The following is a 26,668-nucleotide window of genomic DNA, read 5'->3' as shown; positions in this document are numbered from 1 at the left end:
GTCACTAAAAGATGTCTGATCCATACAAATAGAGTAAAGTTTAGTAATCCCCAAAGCTGTGATGTCCCTGTCAAGTGTTGTGGTTTCCAAATGAAAAGCTGGTGTATAGTAATAGAACTGCAGATGAAAAAATGATGGAAGGTGTTTTTGATGCTGATGTAAACCATTCACAATGTCTGCAATTCTGCCAGACTGTTGGAAGTAAATCTGAAGTTGGATTCTTCCTTTTTTTATGAGATCAACAGATGCTGGAGCTCTGGTCCAAGAGGTTCGTAATATTGAAGGAGGAGAGTAGAACTCCAGAGTGAAAGGTGGAAAAAATTCTTCAATGGAGGTTGTGAAAGCTGAGTTTTCCAATGACATAGTGAGACCAGGAAGTGAAGATGGCAATCATCATCATCTCTGCTTGCAAGAGGCAAGGCTGACATTTCCTGAGTTTCCCAAACACCACCCAGGTAAGTAGATAACTTTAAGCTCTTTTCAACTAAAAGTAGTATCTGGGAGGGCTGAATTTGTATGGTAGTAGTAGTTCTCCCAAGGTATTATGATTGGATAATGTATTTAAAGAAAAAATCTCTCTATTAGAATAGCTGACAATTAAATATCATGTTAAATGAGTGATGTAAAATTTTTGGAAAAGGAGAACAAGTTGTCTACTCAGGTTGTTTCAATGTTTGAATGATGGTCATGAATCCATGGAAGATGACCAACATCATCGAAGACCTTTGTCTATCAATATGAAGTGGCAGCTATAAAGAAGGTAACTGATGAAGATGCTCAAATCACAGTAAAAGAAATTTCTGTTATAACAGGCATTATTTCATCACTGTTTTGAAAATATTGAAGAATCATATGAAGTCCAGAAAGGTTTGTGCAAGATGAGTCCCACTTTTGTTGACAGCTGATCAAAAAACAGATTTGAGTTCAAAATGCCAAAGAGTTATTGATCAAATTATGAACAAAGTTTGACCAGAGATGTTTGAATGAGATTGTCACATAGGATGGAACTCTAGAGAAAATAATAAAGTTTGACCAGAGATGTTTGAATGAGACTGTCACAGAGGATGGAACTCTAGAGAAAATAATAAAGTTTGACCAGAGATGTTTGAACGAGACTGTCACAGAAGATGGAACACTAGAGAAAATAATAAAGTTTGACCAGGGATGTTTGAATGAGACTGTCACAGAAGATGGAACACTTGAGAAAATAATAAAGTTTGACCAGAGATGTTTGAATGAGACTGTCACAGAAGATGGAACACTAGAGAAAATAATAAAGTTTGACCAGAGATGTTTGAATGAGACTGTCACAGAAGATGGAACACTAGAGAAAATAATAAAGTTTGACCAGAGATGTTTGAATGAGACTGTTACAGAGGATGGAACACTAGAGAAAATAATAGTTTGACCAGGGATGTTTGAATGAGACTGTCATAGAGGATGGAACTCTAGAGAAAATAATAAAGTTTTACCAGCGAAAATGAGCAGAGAATACAAAAAGCTCAACAAAGATGAACTTTCAAGAGAGTTTTATATAAATTATTTTTCTATGCAAATGGTCCATTCATCCAGGTACCTGTCTGCTAGTATCACTGGACATCTTTATGCCACCAAAGTATTGCCAAAAGTTGTGAAATGCTACCGAACCATCCATCCATCTGCCATCTACTCCATCATAACAAAATCTACCATCATGACATACTTCCAGATGGAGCACGGCATCCAAACTAGTGCCACATGCCTCATGCAGCTCTGATTTAGCTCCACCAGATATTTGGCTGAAACCCATTATTAAAGATCCACTAAAGGGCAGATGATTTGAAAGCCACCATATGGTTGGAAGTGCAGTTTTCTAGTGTAAGAACAACACACCAAAATGTGAATAGCTGGATAATCAGACAGAGAACATGTGTAGAGGTGCATGGGGAATACATGGAGGAGATGCTCTGTTTACTAATAAAGAACTCTGTTGTACAGCATACTAATATTAAGAACTTTTAAAAATACCTCCTGTATTCTAAGTTTTACATCAATTACACTATGGTTTAGTTATTATTTACATGGACAAAAATTAAAGTGGACAGAAAATAACATACTTTGTCTTTTCCAGACACCACTGTATCAGGTCTATATGGTAAGCCAGTTTACTGCATCCTTTTGAAATAGCTGGATGTGGACAATACATCTGAAATTAAAAATTACATCTTTGATACTGTAAATTGTCAAACTAACTCAAATATTTTTTTTATAAAAAAAATGCTCACTGTATAAAATGTACGAGACCAGAAGAATAATTTTCATAGCATTGTACTGCATATACAATTAATGAGACTAGATGAATAATGTTCTCAGAGCTCTGGAGAGCAAATGTTTGAACAGTTCAGTCAATGACATCTTGATGAAACAACAGTCCGAACATAAGCCCTCCCTTTACTTTTTAACAAATTAATTATGTCAACTGCCGGTTTTATCATAAGCAAAATACTGTAAGAATGGTATATGCTGCTCTTCATGTATATACTCATTTATAAATCAAAGTCACAATGCAATCAACGATGATCCTGATCTGCCATATCATAATGGACCTGCTGATCAGGGTCTATCTTGTTTGTTCTACAGATTAATCTAACAAACTTCATAGTAGACCCAGCTCTGCATGCACATTATGCAACAGCAGACTTGGGACTATGCATTTTGCAGTTGGACACATCTTATAAGCCATTATATATATATATATATATGAACAAATGAGTATAACAATAGCCTGTATGTGTCTTTAAAATCCACTTACTTTTTCATCCCATAATGCATTTAGAAGTTCTTTGGCATCAGAACTGTTACGGCAATAGTTCCAGCCCAGCAACAGTACTAGTGGCTTCAGGGGATACAGCTCCAGTGTGCTAAACAAACTCTTCAGCTTGTCAAACAGTCCACACTTTATCAGATTCAGCCCTGTTTCCTAAAGAAAATATAAAAATAAGAGTCATCTTACCCCTAAATCTGGCCAAACTCTAACAGGTAAATGGCATCACAACAGAAATTTAAGACAGTGCTTTATATTTAACATTATGGTGTTTGTGGGTTCAAGATGCAACATAATTTTTTTATATCTCTGTCAGCATTGTCCCTTAAAAGAAATGGCATGGTGATGCACCCTGCTCTCCATACAGTGCACACTTTTGCCCTGATTATGAAACTGCATTTGTTAAAGTTCAACTACAAAGCTTTCTCATTATCTGTTTTAAACAAATCAACTTTTCATTGTCAACAATTGCGTTCTTTCAATATAATGCATATCTGAATTACTTCATTAAAAAAGGATGGAATTTATGTGTTTTGTAATTTTTCTGTGGCAAAATAGAACAAGAAATACCAACAGCATTGTTAATCTGGTAAAATTAATGAAATGAACTTTAATAATGACAATATTTTGACTATAATTACAAAGAATGATTAAATTAGGAAACAATAATAAAGATTAAATTCAAAATATTTATATTACTACATTTTTAGGAAGATACATTGCAAATAACACAGTACTTCTCCCAAGTTTATGCAAAATATATATATTTTTTTTCATTTCATGTTTTTATTCACAACAGTACAAATGTCAATTTATACACTTGCATGATGTGGTAATTATCAGTGTCAATTTATACACTTGCATGCTGTGGTAATTACCAGTGTCAATTTATACACTTGCATGCTGTGGTAATTACCAGTGTAAATTTATACACTTGCATGCTGTGGTAATTACCAGAGTCAATATATATACTTGCATGCTGTGGTAATTACCAGTGTCAATTTATACACTTGCATGCTGTGGTAATTACCAGTGTAAATTTATACACTTGCATGCCGTGGTAATTACCAGTGTCAATTTATACACTTGCATGCTGTGGTAATGCTGATGGTAAGATTTTTGAGCATGTTTTGTTTTATTGCTTTTTGACAACTCTGTTGCACTTACAGGATTTATACATGATTTTTAGTCATACAAAAGTAATCTTTAAATTATGCTGACTGGATGTTAAAGTTTCTTTTGTAAATCTCATGCCTTGAAATAACAGCATGTTATCATTTTTGAATAAACAATAAATCTGAATGAACACATGATTGCTGAATGAATTTAAAATTATTTTTGTTGGTAAACTTCAATGCATTCACCATAAATTATGTATGTTTCAATAGCATGAGACAATAAATGCAAATAATCGACAGTCTTGGTTTTCTCAATCATCAGTTGATTAAATTCAAAGCATGGCTGATTTGGCAAAAAAGTGTGTGTGTGTGTGTGGATTTTTAATGTAGCTTTAACAATTTTGCAGTAGGTATGATCTAGTTTCCATGGCAACCAACTATTTTATCTCCTCCACACTAATAAAGTATGAAGTATATCCAATATCAATACAAGAAGCTAATTTGGCAGTTCCACCACTAAGTGTCAAGTCCTGGAAATCTGGTGTCCCAGAAAGGAACATTAGTTGAGGTTTTACTTACAACAGCAAGATGGATTTTGATAAAACAGAGAGTGAAGAAACAGACAACTATGCATTTCTGAACAATTTTAAGATTTTTAAAACTATGAGTATGATTTTAAACTTAAGATCAAAATAACAAAGTTCATTTGATGCCTCTAGTAGCCAAGTTCAAAAGACTCATCTTGCAAATAATCTTTAACCATCGTTGATAAAAATGCTGTATACAGCATAGGTGTATGTTGCAGCTTAAGATATCTCCTAAAGATAGACTAAAGAAAAAAGTCAGCTAATGTATTCAGTGAATGTGTGGGAAGAACTTACGACAGCTGTTTCCAAGAGGTGTCTTTGTTTTCTGATGCAAATCAAAAGAAACATCTTCCATCTCTCTTCCTCCTTCTCGATGGAAGCCACCTGCAGTAATGATCTTTGATCTTCTGTTAGATCAACACAGGTTTGACATGATGTAAGAGTCCACTTTGTATCAAGGTCAAAACTGATTTTACAAAATTCCTCCACCAGATACCCATCTGATCGCCCAAGGAGACATGACAGAACCAAGTCTCTTTTCAGCCATTTTTCATCCCTTCTACAATGCACAAGTATCTTATTAAATAGCTGACTTATGGAAAGAGACATAGCATCCAGACAATATGAATAAGGGTCAAACAGTGAAAGGATGGTATAAATTTTATCACTGATGTCCTTCTTGGCATTTCCATCCATTTCATTTTTCTCTCCATCATATAAATTATCTATCAGAGAATTGAGAGCATTAATATAAACGGACTGAAGAAGTTTGTTATTTGTAGGTTGTGAGGAGGGCTGCACACATATAGTGCAGACAAGGGCGTGACCAACAGCTGGATCTGTTTCCATAACAACCTGAATGAAGGTGAGCAGCTGGGTGAAAAGGGTAAGGACCTGCTTGTGACTGCCACTGGACTGGGAATGAATCCATTTATAGTATTGATAAATCTCCTGAAAAAGAAAAGAAAAAAATTGTGGGATTAAAATATGTTTCTTTAATATTACCTTCTTAATCAAGTACATTATGAATACATCCAATACCTTGCAAATCCAACCCTCCAGACCACCTTATAGGAACAAAAATGCTGAAAGTCTTCTGCTTGCCTGGGTGGAATTAAGAGACATGCCTTTGATATCCAATCCCATCTATACTGCAGTTACTTCTGGAGTGAATATACCCACTCTTCCAATTTTAAATGTATTTGCATGGAGGCTGGGAAGGTGTGTCAATATGATCTTCAAATAAGCATTATCAATAAAACATATTTTACTTTAAAAATTGATATCACCTCAAAATACTTTACCCATTTGTTACAGTTGAGCCAAGAAAGGTTGCCCCAAGGCTGCAGATCATACCTCAGTTATGAACAGATGGTTTGAGGTTGGTCCAGTGGGCAAACTTTGGGTCAAAAGCATTTGTAATGGGCGCATTAAAAGGCAGCCTAAGACAAAGAGGCAAAGAAATTCCGATGCTGACAGGATTCTCCTCAAGAGAAAAGAGGCCACCAAGATGAGAATTTCAACGCCTGATCCTGCGGGAGAGATGAACCATGTTTTCTTGTGTATTGAACTCCATACCTAGATCAACAAACTGTTGGGAGGGTACTAGGTCACATTTGTCCTTGTTGAAGAGAAAGCCCAGATTGGTAAGTGATGAGACAAGGGCTATCATGTCGTGATGTAAAATAGAACTCACCTGATGTTTCTGAAGGATGTTATCCAGGTAACTTGCTGTTGCCACCACAGAAATAGTCCTGACACATGCCATTATTTGATGCATGAGACAAGTGAAGACCCAGGGGCTGATATTGAGACAATGATAGTACCCTGAATTGGTATACCAAGCTGTTGTAGGCAAACCACAGGAACTTCCTGGAAGCCTGGTGGATAGGAACATGGAGGTAAGCATCTTTTAAGTCCAAACTGATGCAAATTCTCCCTCTTGGATGGCATTTCGAATGCGCTGTGATGTTTCCATTGAGAACCAAAGAGCGCGAATGAAGCAATTAAGAGTGCTTGGGTCGATGACAAGGCAGACTGCAATTTGCCTTTGGAACCAAGAAGAGTCTGGAATAGAATCCCAAATAAAGAGAGAGAGTGCTTCGAACAAGTTCTACTGCCCTTTTCTAAATAATTTTGTCTATCTCTTGCTGTAATGTGGAGGCTTTGAGTGGATCTGATGGGACATTGTTGAATGTCAGAATTCTGGACAGAAGTGGAGGAATGTGAAATGTGATGAACTACTTGCTAAGTCCAGGTATCATTGTGCCAAATTTTGTCTCATTCAGCAGCGAAGAAAAGAAGGCTTCCTCTTACCAGGATGTCTTGAAAGGGCAGATTGGAAATATCATCGTTTTTTTATGGGGAGGAGGCTGTCGAGAGGAGAAATGATGAGTCAAACAAAAGGCTCCCTTTGTGTTTTATTAGCTTTGGTTTGTGATTTATGTGGCTTACAATGAGTGGATCTCTGGTAGGACTGTTTTTTTTTACATTTGTGTCCTACGGGTGGCTCTTGGATCCTGCTCCCGATTTCCCATAGTATCCCTGTAATGCTCTGGTGGCAGGTTAGGGAAATTTGTTTCTTTGGTGGCCTGTTTATGAACCTCTTCAATCTGGAAGTTAAACAAAATGTTGAATGATAAAGGTTGTGTGCGCAGTCTGGCTTTATGGTGGTCCTTTAGAAAGGTGGAGGATGCAAGTACCGAGTCCCATTCAGCCAACTGTAGATTAAAAGTGGCAGTGACGGCATTGATCAAGGTGTGTTGTACTGCCTATTTAAAACACAGGCCATGCATGATACAGACTCCCATGCATATCCTGTAGCAGTCGAAGTGGAAGGAGATAGGCTACATTCCACTTGTTGGTAAATTGCCATGGAAACGAAGTCCAGTAGAGAGCCCATGGCAACTATATTACACAGTAACTGTTTGAGTATCGTCAAAGGCCACTTGATCCATACATATGGAGAATAGACTGGTCATCTCCAAAGTGGCGATATCCTGTTTTATTACTGGGGTTTTCAATTGAAAGGCTGGCATGTGCAAATGGTAGAAATGCTGACAGAAGTGAGATGGAAAGATGGAATGTGTTTTTGTGTTTAAAAAAAGTCTATTAATGCTAGAATCATGCAATTGGTGGTGAAGACAGTTCAGACTGTCTGTAACTCTCGCTGACTGAGGGAGTAACTTGAAGACAGGCTCCTACTCCTTTGTCATAAGATCAACAGAAGTGGGGACTCGTGTCCACTGTGGTGTTGGTGTGGAATAAGGTGAGAAAAACTCCTGAGGCAAAAGGCAGAATACTTCCTCAATAGAGGCATGGAAAGCTGAAACTTCATGTGATATCATATAGTCCAGAATCAATGATATTCCTTGAAACAAGCATCATTGTCCTTAGGGGGTATGAGGTGAGTCTTAAGAGTGAAGAGATCTGCCACCCACAAAACTAGTAGTATGTCCTGAATTAGTAACCATGACCTCCAGATGGTCTCTGAGAAGGAAGGCTCTTCCCATGGCAGGGTGTTGGAGACTGGTGAGACGATATCTGTAGAAATCTGAGGAATATGCGTTGAAGCAGTCCATCGGTATATCGACATAGGTCTGTTTCGATGTACTGGGATATGGGCTGTTGTGTGATTGAGCCCTAAAAAGAGGATGTTGTTACGGCAATGGCTGGTCATAATGGAAATAGGCTGTGTGTGTGTGTATGTGTGGGAGGAGTATCATCAGACTCATAATGTTGGAACAGAATATGGATGCTTGATCCATGCAACCTGTCTGTATATCTGCAAATTGAGAGGGAAGTGATGGCTGTTTGTTAAGCTCTTTCCCTCATTGTTCCGCAAGAGAAATAGAGTCAAGTTCGATAGGAATCGCTAGTAACATTGGGTTTGGAAATACCAGGGCAGTTTATGATATTGTTGATTTTTAGTGCTTCATAGCTGAAGGAAGAATGGTTGAGTTTTCCCCCTTTTCTGCCAAAATCCTGTACAGATGAAAAGTCAGCTAGCAGACTGATGACATCATCATCTTTTGAAGTCCGTTTCTGTTCTTTGCCAATAGCTAAAACCTGTAAGTATAATGAGCAGAAAATATAAACAAGAGGGGCCTATTCCTGTCACCTTGAAGGTATTATCGGTGCAAGCACTGAAACTTAGCATTGGCCCAGTACGTGACAACAGACAGTCCAATGTCAACAAACCATAAAGAGAGTATAATGTTAATAGATATACAGCGATATACCTGCACCCGTCTCGTTTGAATATTGATATGGCACAGAGCTGACCAAAAGAAAGTTACCTTAAATAATATGTGATAGCAGACAAATTTAAGCCAATACTACCAGTTGAAGAGGTCAAGGATGTAATGGACAGGAAAATCCACTAAAGAATGATGTCCTGACACCAAGACTGCCGAGGTTAAAAATAGAAGTCTAAGCAATAAAGTTTCTATATATATCTAAATATAAATAATTATAATATACAAATAATACTACCTGTAGAAAGGCTCAGAGACAGCCTATACAAGTACAATTATACAATTAGCTCACGGAACCATGGTGCCAAAGTGCTAAAATTGCAGTGCAAAGGATGCACGTCTGTATGTACCAGAAGTCGGATTATACAGACAAAACAGGGTTCTTAATAGTCTAAGAAACCTGCACATGTAATTAATGCAGCCCGGACCTATCTGGTGAGGATATAAATGCCACCCATGCAAGTGACAAAGATTATTAATATATAATGTTATGAGCCTAGGCTCTTACAAAGTAACAGAAAAGAGTGAAGACAACAAGCTTTGTAAAATTTAACAAATAATTTATTTCCCTAGAATATAATGTGAAAAATGAAAATAAGAACTTACAAATTTATGAATCAAATCCAAATATAATCTAAGAATTACAAAAAATAGAAATCCCAGTAATAAAAAGTCCTGAATGGAACTGAGTTCGAATCCCATGAAATCCAAAATGGAAGACAATGACATCTGTTGTAACCTGCCAAGTGCTGTTAGGTCAACAGTTTCTTGTTGAATCACAAAAATATTATTTCAGTTTTGATTTCAGTATAACTTCAAATAACTGTTTTTATCCAAGAATTTTGGAGGAGCACTTATGTATTTCCAAGGAAAAGAATTACTTAAAATTCAATAAAATAAAATTTCAAGTCAAACTGGTCACAACATTTGTATGGAGCCCGACTCAACAATCTCCATAAAGACAACAGTTATAGACACGTTTAAGATGCAACAGAATGCCAGATGTGGGTCAACCTTCTAGAAAAATTAGAAGTTTGTAATAATAGACACATGCTTGATGTCACATAGTCCAGGTATGGTCTTGATTCCACTTAATGAATCATACTTTGAGAAAGAATTTTTTTTTAAAATTTAAGTTAATTACTAAAACTAGCACTGGTTCTGAATCAAGATCAGAAACTAGATACAGTGTTTCTATTATTAGGTGTTTATCAAGCTGGCTGAATCTCTCTTTTTGGAGCAGTTTCCGAATCTCCTGGAGTATGGAAATTCGATAGGTGGCAACCTGATTATTCTTGGAGATTTCAACTTTCACTTTGACTGTTCCCGAAACCCAAACACATCAAAACTCATAGATTCCATTAATGTTTTCAACCTCAAACAGTCAGTTAACCAACCCACCCGTAAACATGGTCACATTTTAGACTGGATTCTTCATAGACCTGATGATAACATTCTACGGTCCTCCCTGGTATCCCATGACCTTGCATCAGATCACCTCTGCATTATATGCCATCTTGACGTATCAGTCCCTAACCCTCCACCGATATCTGCTACTAAGAGAAACCTCCGTATGATAAATAGAACCAAACTAATGTACGACATCCACGCAAACCTAACAACTTGCTTACCTCCTACAGCAGAACAACTCGATAACTGCCTGCGTTCGTTGCTCAACAAACATGCCCCAGCTACCAAGTGCAGAGTATCAATTCAAAAGTGTTCTCCATGGTATAGCAGTGTTAGGGACCAGCTTCGCACTGCTAAAAGAGACCGCCATAAAGCTGAAAGGCATTGGCTTTCCACCAGACTCACTATTCATAAGCAAATGTATGAAGCCGCTAAGAAGAATGTCACAAATATAGTTCCATGCAGCGAAATCAGCCCACTACACTACTAAGATCATGGAAAGTTCCAGCTGCAAGGAGCTCTTCGAGATTACTAACAAGCTAATGTCAAGGAACAAATCTACAACACATCCAACTACCTTCTCTCCGGTCGACCTTCCAGACACGTTTGCAAATTTCTTCCGTGACAAAGTACAAACCATTAGAGATAAGCTTGACACCACAATTTCAACTGACTCGTTGTCACCATACAGTTCAGATACAGAATTTGAGCAGCAACCATTAGCAGCATTTGAACCTGTCTCTATGGATTTCGTACGTACAATCCTGATGAAGAGTGCACCAAAGTCATGTGAACTTGATCCAAATCCAACATCACTGCTGCTTGAGTGTTTAGATCCAGTATTGCCTTCACTAACTGATGTTGTTAATACCTCTCTCTCATCAGGGGAATTCCCATCATTTTTCAAAACTGCCATTGTAAAGCCTCTGCTTAAGAAACCAACACTAGACCATAACGATTTAAAGAACTACCGCCCAGCTTCTAATCTCCAATTCATATAAAAAATCTTAGAAAAGGTTGTCCTATCCCAGCTTGTATCTCATCTGAATTCAAACAGTCTTTTAAGTAATGTACAATCTGCATATCGCCCTTGCCACAGTAATGAAACTACTTTTCTAAAAGTAGTTAATGACATTCTCTCTGCATTGGATAGCGGAAAGATTACAGTCCTCACCCTCCTTGATTTGTCTGCAGCATTTGACACAACAGACCATGATATATTACTTCACAGTCTCCAGCATGTATTTGGCATTCATGATACAGCCTTACTGTGGTTCAAGTCCTACTTGGTCAACAGGACACAAATTGTATCTGCAAATGGAAAACACTCCAGCCCAGTTGATCTATGTTGTGTTCCACAAGGGTCTGTTGTTGGACCTGTTCTCTTCATTCTATACACTCAGCCACTCTCAAGTGTCATAGATCATCATCCAGTGTCTCACCAATTGTATGCTGATGACACCCCAATATACAAATCTAGCCACCCAACTGAAGTTGATGCTACCAAGGTGTAGAGAGGTGCATTTCTGATGTGAAATCATGGATGACATGTAACAAGCTGCAGATGAATGATGATAAAACTGAGGCCATTCTGATCACAACACAAAGACTTTCTCAGCACCACCAACATTAAATTCACACAATCAGTACGAAACCTAGGTGTTACTCTGGACAGTACTCTCTCAATGCACCAACATGTCATTAACATATGCAAGGCTGCATATCTTGAGCTTAGACGCTTCAGCTCAATTCACAAATATCTTTCAGTTGATGCCACTAAAACAATTGTGTGTTCATTAGTACTTTCAAGACTGGACTATTGTAACTCAATTCTGTCTGGTTCATCTCAATATCTGCTCCAGAAACTTCAAAAAGTTCAAAACACAGCTGCTCAGATCATACTTACAGCACCACGATCAGAGCACACCTCCCCGCTGCTCTGTACCATACACTGGCTATCCATTTGATCCAGAATCAAACATAAAATTTGTTCTCTGTGCTACGTTTCACTGTCGGACTCTAGTCCAACATACCTATCCGACCTCACCCATGTGTACACACGAGCAAGATACTTATGCTCCTCTTCTGACAATCGTATACTCATTATTCCCATTATGAAAACAAAGTCATATGGACAGCGTTCTTTTGCATACCAGGGCCCAGCAACATGGAATGAATTGCCCACTGAACTTAGACACAAAGACACAGTGATCCCATTCAAGAGTGCTCTCAAAACTTACTTATTTCGACTCCAAGAACAAACTTAAAGACCTAATAATGTTTCCTACCTTAAATATTCTCAGCATGGTTTTTTTTAATGTTTTCTAATTTCATGATGTTTGTTTTTGTAATCATATCATTATATGTTTTTTATCTTATAGGTGTTGTCTAATGTTGTAAAGCGCTTAGAGCTTGTAAAGATTAGGCGCTATATAAAGTCCTCATTATTATTATCAATAGCAGTCAGATCAAACAGAACTGAACTGAATTTCTGGACAATGTCAAGTCCAGTAAATAAAGTTACATCAAATAGCATGTAATGGAATATAAAAAAATTAAAACCAACAAACAAACAATTAAATTAAATCAAATATACATAGCAATATATATATATATATATATATATATATATATATATATATATATATATATATATATATATATATATATATATATATACACACAATGAAAGTTATAGAGAAAAGTTGGAAATAGAGATGGAGTAAAAGCGAAAGGACAACTCCAAGTGAAACAGGTATACTTGAAAGATGAAAATGGATGGCGAGGAGTCACAATTACATCGTTAGAAAGATTTCAAAGCAGCACCATTCAATGTATGACCAAACAGACCATGGGATGAATGCATGTCTCACTGCAATTATTCAAGGAGTTTAGAATGAGTAGCAGTAACAAATTTGGATGGAAGGATGACACACCACAAACTATTCTATAAATTCTTTGTATCTGTGAACAGTAGATCAAAATATGACCTGCCATGGGGAAGAAGTGGCATGATGTGGTGAGGAGATGGCATGGAATGGCACCCTCCTAAACTGACTGGGAAAGACAATAAAATGTGCCAAGCAACATTGCTGAATGAAATGGAAATCAAATGATTTTATGTTTTATTGTCTTTCTTAGTCAAGTTAGGATGGTGCCTTTCCATGCCATCTCCTCACAAAATAAAATTTACCTGTCAGGAACACAAGGAACTTCATTTTGGAGAAGGTCAAGAATAGAATACAATTATCGATAGGATATAATGAATTTACAAAATAAAAAATTAAAAAATATATATGACACACATAACAGTTACATAATTACTGATCAAAATTATAAATCTGCCAACAGGTATCCAGGTACTCACCTGCTGATAATAATCCAAGGAATAAAATGAGCCATAGGGCACCAATTCACCAATACAAGTTTTCTGCCAGTTCTTGTAATGGCAGCACTCACTTTGTTTTCAAGTTGACAATCTATTTGATTGAGTCACAAATACATGTACATTTTTAGTGCCAAGAAGAGGTCTAACTCTTCCAGTAAAATTAATCCCAATAGCTTGCTTTCCCACATGACAACTCATTGATTGAGCCATGTGGTACAGAGGCATAAAAGAGAGATTGGTTATTTGATCTTGCCACACAAATTACACAAGTTTATTTGCAACCTTGAATATATTTCACTCAAGCTCAGTCTCTAACTAAGCATCTGCATATGACAATGAGGCCAGGGAAAGTGAGTCAGATGATATTTATGATGACTAGACTACAACGATTTACTAGAAAACAATTGAAGATTTCAGAACTTTATCACACAATGAGGATGAATTGGACTTTGTACTAGATAACATTAGGTAGTGATATTTTTTACAGGATACTGTAAATTAAAACAAAAAGTGGACTTAACTTCAGGTTTGTACACATTTAGTACAATTTCCCTTTGACTGGATACTCAGGTAACTGATAATTAGGATCCACCCAGTCGAAGATTTCTCAAATTTGTACAGATTTAATCAAAACAGAAAAATAATTGTACATGTCAGTAGTAAATAGATTAGTATAATACCAACTTTATAAATGGATGGGGAGAATTCAAGCAGATTTCCTTTGGATAATGAGAGGCAAAGCAGTGAGATGATAATCTTGCTATGGCAAAAGCTTAATTTGGTAAACATCTGGTTTATGGGCAGCCACCTAGCTTTTGTAAGAAAGATAACTGGTGTGAGTTTCTTCCCTTTACATGAAATACAGATGTGAAAATTGCAACTTTTCATCTTAATGAAAGGAGCAGACTTGTAAGATAGAGATTTTTACTTAAGATCTGTGTGATCAGGAAAGTATTTGACAGAAAAAGACCCAACTTTAGTATATGCAAATATTTCTTGATAGTTTTTGTCTGTCATGCTTCTTGTTCTGGGTCAGTGTTCCAACTGTCTTTTTGACCTGAAATAAATTCTCATCTGTTACCGCCCCTGCAAATTTCTTTTATCTTTGAAAGGTATGGCTTCAACAGTAACTTCTCTACATTCTACTGGATTTGCTTTGCACTAAAAAGCTACCCTTATAATGTGATGAAGGATTAAATAATCCCCAAACACTTTCCAAAGTTTAACATTTATAGCAGAACAGGACAACTAGTCCTCCTAAATTTCACCAGAAAGGAAATTTGGGGAAATTATAGTTTAGGTAACATCTATCATGTTCATGGGTTTAGGAGTTCAAAATCGTGTTTTTTTGGTGTGAAATGTTATGACATGGGAGATATCCTGAGGTAAAACCAATTGTGTTCCCAAGGCAACCAAAGGATTTTGGATCACCTTAATTTTCACTTCCTATCAAAACTGTTCCTTTGATCAGGGTTCATACAGCTGTTGGAGAAAAGATTCCAGACCTTTTGCAGACTATTTCCAGACCGGTTTGTAATTTTTTCCAGGCTTTTCTGGCACAAGTATTCAAAGTCTCTGTCACAATAAATGAGCATAGTGTATCTACATGATCTATCCACCAATCACGAGTTAGAAATGTATGCATACATGCCAACCCACCCAAGTGGTATAAGCGTAATTATTGCTATTATTAGTAGCGAAAAAGCATAATTTGGGCATAAAAAGTGTAATCTACATATTGCATATCAGAATTGCAGCACGTATGAAAAGACACATTTTTGCGACTAACTTGGTTCTGCAGATGGTCAAAATTCTTGTCACAAAGGGCAAAATATATGTTGATTAGAAAAAGAATATAAATACAAAATATACTGAAAAATTATTTATATTCACCACTCACTTCTACTAATCTACATGTGTAACTTTTGCTGAATGATAGTGAATTGGAATTCTGCAATGATCAGGTCAGGTGATCAGATATTCTTCTTCAACAATTTGTAAAGCAGTGTTGATTTGTCACCTTTTCTGAACTGACATGTTCTGAAGCTTGAAAAGATCCAATTGCTCTAACTTCTGCCATCATAAAACACCCATAACCCACACCATAAAACGTTTCACTCAACATGTGATGTTATTCTCTTTTAAAAAATATAGATTGGTTCCCTAAACAACTATCTTATCGATAAAATGAATCTGTTAGGCAAAAATCACTTTTGAAGAAACTCATCTATTTTCTTGGAAATGGGTCATATACAGTTGCTATAAATAACAAACAAGGAAACTACTCCCATGCTATTCTTATGCAGCAGTCACCTTTATACGAACATTCTCAAAAGTATATCCGTGGAATTAAAGAGATCATAAAAAAATGACAAAACAACTTTTTATTGCTTTATTTTTTAATGGAGCAAGAATGCGTAATCCATATGCAGTTTCACTGAAATGTAATTTGCTTAAAAAAGCATAATGATTCCATCAAAAGCACAATGGGTGGCATGTATGTGTGTGTCTTGCCAACTGCACTGAACTGGTATGCAATAGTCAATGCCCAACCCTAGAAAGATAAATATTGGCATAACACATGAGCATATTCATTTAACAAATGAAATAAAACACAGTAAACTGATATTCCACATTTTTCCAGACCTTTCAGACAAATTCTTTTTTTGACAGAGTTTGAATGATCCCTGTTTGATGTTTCCATAGTCAATACATGTTTATACTAGAGTTATGATTCCCTGCTGAATGACTACTTACCTTAAGTACTGTATCAGATGCTCCATGTCCACATTCAGCAAGAAGTAAACGAAACTCAACCTCATCTCTAATTAACATACAAGTAGATGACTGTAAAAATAAACATATAAACTTTAAAATCATATTAACCATCAAAATGCAAAAAAATATCTTTGCAACTTGCATGCTTCTGTATGGGATTTTTCCTCTCAAATATTATACACCTACTCTGAATATTAACCTGAGTATAACAATTTTCTTTCGGTGTAATTGTTTGTACTAATAAGATAAGACTTTAATCCTTAATAAAGTAAAACATGATTACCTGGATGCCAATTACACAGAATTTGGCTCATATGGACTACTACTGTATCCCATACAAATATTTACACATTAAAATGGATATTTTCATAAACTAATTTGTTGCTCATAATGCCAACAGAGACTAGATTAAATAAAATTAAAAACAAATAAATCAAATATAATTTCCTAATTACATGTATCTTTTTAAAAGTAAAATCAATGTTATTACAAGAAAGACAGAGAGAGATACAAAAGAGAATAAGTTTATTCGTACATTTTACTGTTGTTATGTTGTTGTTGTTATGGTAATATACAACAGATATATCAAGCAAATGATTAATGATTCATTACATAGTCCAAATATAAGGAACTGTTGATCAATGATTAATGGTGGCTTAATGGGTCATAAAAATTAATCACCTAATGGCATCTGATCCATGTTTGTCATGATGAAAGCTCTTTGACAAAGACCACCCATTACACCCAGTGTATGTTACCATTTCATCAAGAATAATCCAGATGAAATCTATATCCCCCAATTCTATGGTATAATCGATATTTTACTGTATATTAACAATGACATTTCCTGGCGGATGTAGACAAAAAATAATCATCCTAAATGCTATGAAATTCACAGAAATCAAATGAACATCAAATACTTTTGGTAAATTATATAAATGTGGAAGTTCTATCAGTAAAGAAAATACAGCTCTTTGAAACACCTTTTCTTTCTGTTCTTCATTTCGACAAATCTTCTCCAATTCTTGTAAGCACAACCATGATAGGTTGCTAGGAGACATGCTAGTGGATATGCTAAAAGTAAAAAGGAGAAAAAAGTCAACTAATCACAAATTCATACTTAAATACATGTCTAAATGGAACAATTATTCAACTAAATAATTCACTGATTCTATCAAAAGCTGAAATAATTAAACAATTACATATCTGATAGCAAAACATTTTTCTCTATGCCTTCTGAAGGATGCAACAGACCATATTGCAGATTTCACGTGATCCTGCAAGCCACTACTTTTAAATAAGTTTAAAACTATTCACTCTTTGTATTGTTTTCCATCTTTCATTTATTGCACTCCCTATTTAGAGGAGCAACACCAAAAAAAACAGATATATAAATTGTTCTCTGAGTTTGATTTTAGAATGGAGGATGATTCCTTTTGTATAATATGGCACATTTTCACTTTTGTCATTGAAAAGTATACTATTTTTAAATGGAAAAGGTTGTGTGGTGGTGGTGGTGGGGAATCAAGTGAACCACCACAATCCTCATCAACTGCTATTGCATAGTTGCTGCAAGTAACCAGTTGCGTCACAATAATTATAAACATTTAGTTGTTGTAAAGACAAAAAAGCATTACTTGTAAAGACAAAAAAGCATTACTTGTTGTAAAGACCAAAAAAAGCAATCAACATAATTCGTCAACTAACAAACCATATACAATAACAGTCGAGTAACGAGTTCCATGCAACAACTCTATAGTCCATCTATGAAGGGATGCACAAAAGACATCAGGGAGAATAAACAAAGAAGATAAAAAGGGCAATGTGATAAGAGTCTAGGCTTCTGTTAGTATAATTTTCAACAGGGTCAGTGTGATGCTGAATATTTTTAAAAATCCCTTCTTCTAGAACATGCAGTTTCAAATCCTGCACTTTCAGTTTTCTAAATTTAGTAACAGTTTTCTATATACTGAACTCTCAATTTTGGGAGAAATGTGCAACTGGCTTCCATTTTTAATATCCTACAGAAAGCCATCAGAGGTTCAAGTGGGAAATTTGCAGGTCAGATATAACAGATAGGATCAACTGAAGAAATTACTTGAATACAAATTATTTATCTTAAGTTCTTGTAATAAAGGTATAAGCCAGGAACAGTCAATTCATTAATAGTATTTTGTACATATTTAACGATTTGGTGTACCGGAAATAATATCGCTGTTTCCGGATCTTGCTCTCTTTGTTTATACCCATAATCCATTGTGCTGTATATCTAATACCCCTCTTAACTTTTCCTTTTTTTATGGCAAACTGCATGTATTTGATTTCACAAAGAATCATGCATTTGTGAAAGTTGCTTTATTCAGAAAATGAGTAACTTTTTTCAGCAACACAAACCAAAATATATGGGTCACTTCCCATGATAGAAGTTTAAGAATCTACTAAAAAGAGAAGACCTTAACTTTTAAACTGCCAAGATTGTTGTTTACATTGAAAATGGGGTCAGAAAATTGCATCACCTTTCCCTATCAGTAGTGCAAATACTGATATGCACTAAAATCATGTCACTGAAATGCACTGATTCACAACTTGCTACACAAGTCTCTATCATTCTACTAAGTAAATTTTGAATTAAATATGATATGTATTTGTTTTTAATTACGTCATAGAAAGAAGCAAAAAATAAAAACTTAAATAATTTTATTTTTTCAAAGTTACAAACAAAACATTTCAAAGGAATTTACAGTATTGTAATTTAAATCCCTGATAATCATAAAAGTTCTATCACTCATCCAAAGGTATAGTGTTCAAAATAATCGAATTTGCTGATGCACAAATAGTCTTGAATAGGTTGATGTATCACCAGCCATGATCTATCACAATGATATAATCCAGACTGCCTTTGAATGAATTCACAATAATCCCCAAATAATGACTTAGTCTAAAAGGTCAATAGGCAACTTACTCACTTTGAATGAATTCACAATGATTCCAAATAATGATTTAGCCCAAAAGGTCAATGGACACTTTGCAATTCCAATGAATAATTTAAATAAATGATTCCTCTCAAATTATGTCTAAACACAATAGTAAATGATTCCAGTGACTGGACTTGAAATATGATTAAATAATTTTGCTTACCACAATATTATATGAAAACCTAAGATACAAAAAATTGCCCGGATTGTGAGTCATAAGTCTGCTTCCAGAACATTCTAAGTTTGTAAATAAGCTCTTGAACTCAAATATCAGTAAACAACTTATCAACTTAAGACCAGGGCAAAAAATATCAAGAGTTATGGCAACCCTTTAAGTAGCTCAGGAGGAGGAGTGATGTTGTTGTTGTTGTGTTTAATGCCATTTTTCAGCACATGACAGGCTATACATGGCAGCCAGAATTAATGGTGGAGGAAGAACCCAGGAAATCCCCAGAAAGAACCACTGACCTTTAAGAAGCTACTGGCAAGCTTTCTCACATACCCGCATTGGGAGGATTTTACATTCATGACTTCAACATGGTTGCAGTCTATTCAATAATGACCTATTAAAAAATCTTTCAGCATTAAACAACAACTGATCATGCAGTTAACTAGAAACCGCAAAACATTATCTATTAACATGTAACAAATATAATATTAGCAGGAACCATACAATACATTGTTCCAAAATAATGACCTATCTTTGTTAATTTTGGCATCACCTTGTAACAAGGAGTTATTCAGTGTGTCAAAAAATTCCTTGCATAAGCTAAGAGATCTCTCTATTATTTTTATGTCTTCACAGCCTCAGGTGAGTATATTTATGTACCCCACATACATCATCTGCATTAAAATTAAAATGCATCTCCCCTCAAAAAACAATCTGCACCAACATTGTTGTGTCCTGTCTGTTAGAATGTAACACTGTGTTTCCATAATCAATACTTGTTGATTACTATCATGATAATATTACAACACTGTATGCATAATTCTCCTTGAACATTTCATTAACTAGTATCAGATTTTGCATGGATCCATTTTTTAATGAAAGATCATCTATGTTTAGATTACTGTTAATGAGGAAACAGCTCAAAATAGACAAAGATTGTTACTCAGCTGTTCCAGCAAAACATATCACATTTACATAAACACATGTAGTTTGCTGCAGATGGTAAGTTCTTTGTCCACTTTCTATGGATTAATCTGATATTGATACATACATAGTACATGTTTAGATAGGCTTTTATCCAGCTGAAAGGTGACAATGCTTTAACATTTTCATTTCGTTACACTGTTTCATCAATTCACTGTTTGTGCTCACGAAATACTCTAATTAATACTACGATAAATAAATAAATATAACAATCAGACTTTGTATGCAACTTTTGTGGAGAGAGAGAGAGAGAGAGAGGGAGATAGAGAGATCAGATTGTATATAGACAGAGACCATCGATTATATGGGTATCTAGCAACATCCTGAAGGACATCATGGATGGAAACACTGCCATTATGTAACTGCTGAATGCATGCCTTTGCTAACTCCCACTGTCCCAAATATAAATGGTTGCAAAAGAATCTGTACAATAAATTTTGAGAAAACTCTTTCTCGTGGCCAAAAGGAAATTCAGTCTCCATTTCCGTGCCTTACAATAAGTCAATTGCGCAACGGAAGAAGATCAAGTGTTTACGATTAAATCTCGGAAACGACAATGGGAGCTGCCATTTTGACTTATCATGTGAGTTAATGACCTTTCCAAATCGTACAATTAACCAATCCATGCCTATGTAAGTTGTAACAATTGACTAATCAAATTTGTTGACACGAAATCCGGCAAATTCGAAAGCGTTTTCCTCAAGAAACAGGAAATGAAAAAATTTGTCCCAGGTCACATTGGTCTCGAATAACAATTCATCATAATTGATGTTTTCATATAATCTGGACAAGCAGGATTGATTAATTGTTCCCTAAAACAAGTAAAGCATATTTTTCGTGTTTTTACCTAAAATTAAAATTTGTAATCACCGGTCTGCGTCAAGTTTGGACATGTAACTTCAAAATGGAATTTTGGATTGTCATCCGGACGAAGCTATGTCTTAAAATAGCCATAAGCACAGACCGTTACCTTATCTAACTAATAAATACATTCATGTTCAGGCATGAAAGTGATACACAGATTACCTGTCAACTTGATGTTTGCGCTAAATAATCAGTGACATATATTTTTGCTATTAACTGTCACTGACTGAAGGATAATGAAGCTATTGCATTGTGGAACATTTTTTTTTTTATTCTGACAATGGAATAGCTGCATGTGTAAAACATAAGTTTCAGCAGATCAAATGATGATAGCTTTGTTTAGGATGTTTCACTTTGACACATACTTGCATGGACCTTGAATATGGAAAGTGTAAGAAAATCACTCTCAGGTGGAAAACTTGAGCCAAGCACAAAGGTTGATTACATATTCGGGATAGATATAATAAGAGATGGAGAAAATGTTGATAAGTCAACTCACCAGCTGTCTGGACAAAAGAGTTCAACTTCTAGGTCAGTTCGTGTGTAAATTTCTTGCCAGCATCAATTACGTGGTGTGCAAGATCAAAGTGGGAGAGAGTGTTATTTTGATTGTTTTGCATAAGCATCTAGATGAAACCTCATACTGTTTATTATTATAATTATGTATGGCCTGTTAATGTAAAGCATAACATTTTAGGAATCTTGGTTTCCTCCACCCACCCACAGAAAGTATATGTGGGGATTTGGGATGTTGGGCCAAGAAGGAAACTGACAAAAGCTTTGCATGATGGACACACATTAGTTTATTATTATTATTATTATTATTGTCAGTTTTGGAATAGCCATACTTTTTAGGAGACATCCGTGAATTCCGAAGCATTGTTTTTTAAAGACGATGTTAGTGATCATGAGAAAGATACAAAGACAACTTTTATATGCCTGACAAACAGACAGAGGTACTAACCAATTAAAACAGCTGATTGCAAAAACTTTTACTTCAGACTACCATATCAGCTTAAATTAGTGACAACAGTTTCATTATTTAAAATATATAATTGAAAGGATATTTGTCAGCACTTATCATATGAAATCATAGATCAAACATATTTAATTTTGAAAATATTTATTAGTATACATTTGATTTAATTGAAAGAAAAGACTGTAAACTGACCATATTTCATAATCTGTAATTTCATAATGCATCAAAATTATCAGAAGTCTTGTTTTTTTTCCTCCAGAATAATGATATCAGTATTTATCTTGTCAGATACATAGCTCATTTGTATTTTGAAAATATAAAATAGATTTGAGATGCCTTCAGAGTTGTATAGCCATAATAGACAGTCAAAATTGGGCTGATTAGAACAACAAATGGCTTAAGGAAAGCGCCTTGATACTGCTCCAGTGGCCTAAGTGGTTAGAGCATTTGCCTTGGATGCAGGAGGTCACAGATTCAAACCTCAGCCAAGTCATACCAGACACTTATAAAAATGGTACTAGCAGTTGCTTTACTTAGCGCTCAGCATTAAGAGGTTAGTGTAAAGACTGGTCAGCCTGGTTGGTGTAGATAGTGTGCCTTTATTGTTTGTGAAACCCCAATCTATGGGTCATTAAAGTAGGGGTAGACAGCTTGCTTTTATGCTTGTGACTCCTTGGGATCTGGAGCATGAGAGTTGGTACTGATAGCATGCTTTTATCTTTTGTGAAACCACTAGATGTGGGTTATGAGGGTTGAAGTTGATAGCATGTTTTTATTCCTTGAATTTGGGGTAGGAAAAATGGATTGATTTAATCCCATGGATATGAGGTATGAGACTTGGCATTGATAGCATGTCTTGTATATTTTGTGAATTCCCAGGATGTGGGGCATGAGACTGGAGTTGATATCATGTCCCTATGATGTGAAACATGAGAGTTGGGGTTGATATCTTGTCCTTTGTAAATTCTTATGATGTGGAGCATGAGACGTGGAGTTGATTTCATGTCCTTTGTAAATCCCTGTGATGCAAAGCATAATAGTTGGGGTTGATATCATGCCCTTTGCAAATCCATATGATGTGAAGCATGAGAGTTGGTGTTGATATCATGTCCCATCCTTTGCAAATCCGTATGATGTGGAGCATGAGAGATGGGGTTGATATCATGTCCTTTGTAGATTCCTATGATGTGGAGCATGAGAGTTGGAGTTGATATCATGACCTTTACAATTCCTTATGATGTGGAACATTGGGGTTGGGGTTGATATAATGTCCTTTGTAAAATACCTATGATGTGGGACATGAGAGTTGGGGTAAATTGGAAAGGCATTGAAATGGTAAAGTAAAAGAATTCTTTTCTTTTCTAGACCAAGGATGCAGACAACTCTGGATGATTATGAAGTAATTGAGACAATTGGCACAGGGTCTTATGGAACTTGCAAGAAGATCAGACGTAGAAGAGATGGCTTGGTAATAAATAAATGAATGCTTTAATATTTGTTTGTTCACAGTTTAAAATTATTTGCCTTGAACAAAAATTTAAACAGTGGAATTTGTGAAAATAGCTCTGCTGTACAGTTATATTGAACATTTCCTTAAAGAATATGTTGCATTACTGAAGTGTATCTTAAGTACTTGATTAAGTACCTAAATATCTATAGATTTTTCTTTACATTTTTCTTCATCAAGTCATTAAGACTACAAGAATGAAGAATTTAAAGTGTATTGGTAAAATAAACTTACTTAAGTAATACAAATTCCAGTGAATCCTTGTTAATCCAGATCCTGTGTAGAGTTCAGCAAATTCTTTTTCATTCACTTGTCCAGGAAAAGTGGTTTTAAAAAGATTCACTTGCCTCACCTACATTTAAATTGTCTCAAAATGTAAATTGCCTTTCAGGATTTGATTGGATGTATGCATTTTAATCCATCGAAATAAAAAAGTAAACAATGAACATTAATTTCTGAAAAGAATTTTATTTTTCAGAAACATATACATACAGTGTAACAACTAGCTATAATATGATGATAGAGTCCACAAGACATCATTTTGCTATGTACCAACCAAGCTGCCCAGCTGAAGAAAATGATGCTTGCACCAAAAAAATGGGGGAGGGGTAGTGAAAGTAGGCTGTAAACTACATACTTCAGTGGCACAATTACCATCTTAAATCGATGCATGTTAAATGAAAAATACACATGTAGTGAAATGTAGAAATTGTGTATATAATATTTGCTTTATTCAGGAAACCATGCGTTGGTATATGTATACAGAGCCTTCCATTAGATTTAAAACTGGAGGGTGAGTTGCCAATGTAGGAGGAGGGAGGGGGACCAACCCGGTGGGGGATACATGGTTTTTGTTAAAGTAGCTGGGTGTTAAGTAAAACTTGCCAGGTAAATCACCCATTCCTAGCCGATAAGGAATGCCCTAATATGTATACATATACATGTCTAATGTATTGCATGAATAGTTACAGAATCGATACTGTACTCACCAGCCGATCTCATCCCATGCGTGAGAGTGAATCCATAATAGTTCCATCAAAAATTTGCACATACAAGTTTACTATATATTAATTTTTTCAAAGATGATTATGTATGAATTCAATCCCCCCCAAAAATAATAGAAATAATTATGTAAAAATGATGAAGCACAATTATGGTTTGGTATGTATGCAGTGTAGGTCCCCAGGTCAATTAATAAGTATCTGCATACATTTTGTTACTGCTAGAATTTCTCTGCTGCGAATGAGAATACTTTATTCTTGTTTAAAGAACTGATTAATTTTCAGCTGCTCTTTCATCCTCAGATGGTTGATTCATGAACGCCTAAATCTTGATCTAATTGTGTTTGCTTAACACCAGGCTTAATCTTTTCAAGGGATTCAAGCTTCTCATTATTGGTAAAAGCTTTACGTTTCCATGTACCATTATCCATTATAAATAACTGCAAATTAACACTTTTATATCTATTTGTTCCAAAGACTACAGTAAGATTAACTGTTAATTTTTTTATGCTTTATAAATCATTGCCCCATAATTTGAAAACATTAGCTGTGAGATTGACAATTAGCAGTTACTTATATTATTTGAATTATAAATTCAGGTGAGAATCTTTTGTTAAGCCCCACATTGTTTGGTGCTTATTTGTCTATGCAATTTAATGATCAAAGATGTGTGCTATTGTTTGAGCATTGAAAACAAACACAAAAAAGACATGACAACTGTATTGTCCATTGATCAATAATAATAATCTTCACACTTTTCAGGCAACACCTTTCAAAATAAATTAAGATAAGTGTGCAGTAATTTACTACTAACACATTTGAAATGAACATTCTCGAATATAAATTTTTAACAACTTTATTCATACAAAGAGAGATGCAAACATAAGACACTTTTTTTCTTCAAGAATACATCATATATTGCCATATTATAAAATCCAACTCTTGGGTTTTTTTTGGCACAAAAACCATGCTGTGATCATATTATTCCTTAAATGAACTTACACATTATTTCTGTACCTTGAAGAAAAAACTTTCTATTTTTTCATGTATGGAAAAAATTTATGAAATTTTGTGAACCACACCACGATCATGTTATATCCGAATTTGTGTCTTAAAGAAGCATGCTGTAGCAGGGTTTCACTGTATTATACATTTTATCAACGTTCATGGTTTTCCATTGTCCAGGTATCATACTTGCACTATTTTGCTTGGTAGAGTCAGTACTTCTGGCAGCAAGAATGGAAAGGATTTCACTTGAATTCAGACTGTCACTAATTTCTTCTTGATGGTTGACTGAAAGGAAGTATCATGCCCTGAATCTGTTCTTAAAATTAGCACCACATTCAACACTCTCTCCTGGAGTGCACACAGTGTTTCTATTTCAGGGAATGGTTTTTCATAACAGGTTTGACTGTAGGTAGTGTTAAACAGAGCTCTCATTTATATCATTCTTCTTGGTTTAGAAAAGACCTTTCCTAGTTGAGTGTCAGCAACTCTAACTCAGGGATTTTCTGCAGATGTGTAGGATTTGCTCAGCCCTGCTCGTTTTCTGAATGGTTTGGAATAAACCAATTAATATTTTGTTGCATAATATTTCTCCACTATGTTTATTTAGCTCAGACACTTTGTTTATGCAGATAAGTGTAATGGATTGAAAGCTTTTAAATAACATTGTTTTTAGTGTACACTGCTTGGCATCTAGCTACATCAAGTTGCATAGTGTACAGGTATAACAGTATAACTGCTTGTTATCTAGCGACATCAAGTTACATGGCATACAGCTAGGCAGGACAGTGTAACTGCTTGGTATGTAGCTACATCAAGTTACATGAATTTCAGATAGACAGGA

At 35.3% G+C, this 26,668-nt stretch overlaps 2 protein-coding genes across 3 annotated transcripts in view; one reads left to right on the top strand and one right to left on the bottom strand.

The window, feature by feature from the left end:
* LOC149808360 (uncharacterized) overlaps positions 1 to 21,028 on the bottom strand; it is a 181,087-nt gene extending 160,059 nt beyond the window's left edge. The window contains exons 1-6 of the mRNA XM_089976137.1: positions 20,763 to 21,028; positions 17,324 to 17,414; positions 16,320 to 16,409; positions 4,803 to 5,459; positions 2,792 to 2,959; positions 2,097 to 2,185 (exon numbers count right to left, since the gene is read on the bottom strand). Of these exons, the coding sequence (XP_089832263.1) occupies positions 2,097 to 2,185; positions 2,792 to 2,959; positions 4,803 to 5,459; positions 16,320 to 16,409; positions 17,324 to 17,414; positions 20,763 to 20,950 (1,283 nt within the window). The 5' untranslated portion in view covers positions 20,951 to 21,028. The remainder of the gene's footprint in view (positions 1 to 2,096; positions 2,186 to 2,791; positions 2,960 to 4,802; positions 5,460 to 16,319; positions 16,410 to 17,323; positions 17,415 to 20,762) is intronic.
* Positions 21,029 to 21,182: 154 nt separating this feature from the next.
* The window catches only part of LOC149808359 (serine/threonine-protein kinase Nek2-like), a 39,842-nt gene continuing 34,356 nt past the window's right edge, over positions 21,183 to 26,668 (top strand). Inside the window, exons 1-2 of one of the 2 annotated variants that reach the window (XM_089976105.1) lie at positions 21,183 to 21,289; positions 23,677 to 23,779. In XM_089976105.1, coding sequence (XP_089832231.1) covers positions 23,684 to 23,779 — 96 coding nt within the window. In that variant the 5' untranslated portion in view covers positions 21,183 to 21,289; positions 23,677 to 23,683. Of the gene's footprint in view, positions 21,290 to 21,322; positions 21,864 to 23,676; positions 23,780 to 26,668 lie in introns of those variants that run through there. The other variant, XM_089976100.1, reaches the window with a different exon arrangement.

The sequence above is a fragment of the Sinohyriopsis cumingii genome, chromosome 1 (genome assembly GCF_028554795.1).
Source record: "Sinohyriopsis cumingii isolate HCF-2022 chromosome 1, ASM2855479v2, whole genome shotgun sequence".
In the NCBI taxonomy this organism is placed as follows: domain Eukaryota; kingdom Metazoa; phylum Mollusca; class Bivalvia; order Unionida; family Unionidae; genus Sinohyriopsis; species Sinohyriopsis cumingii.
Note: the sequence above shows the minus strand (reverse complement) of the source record. Positions and strands in the feature narration are given on the sequence as shown.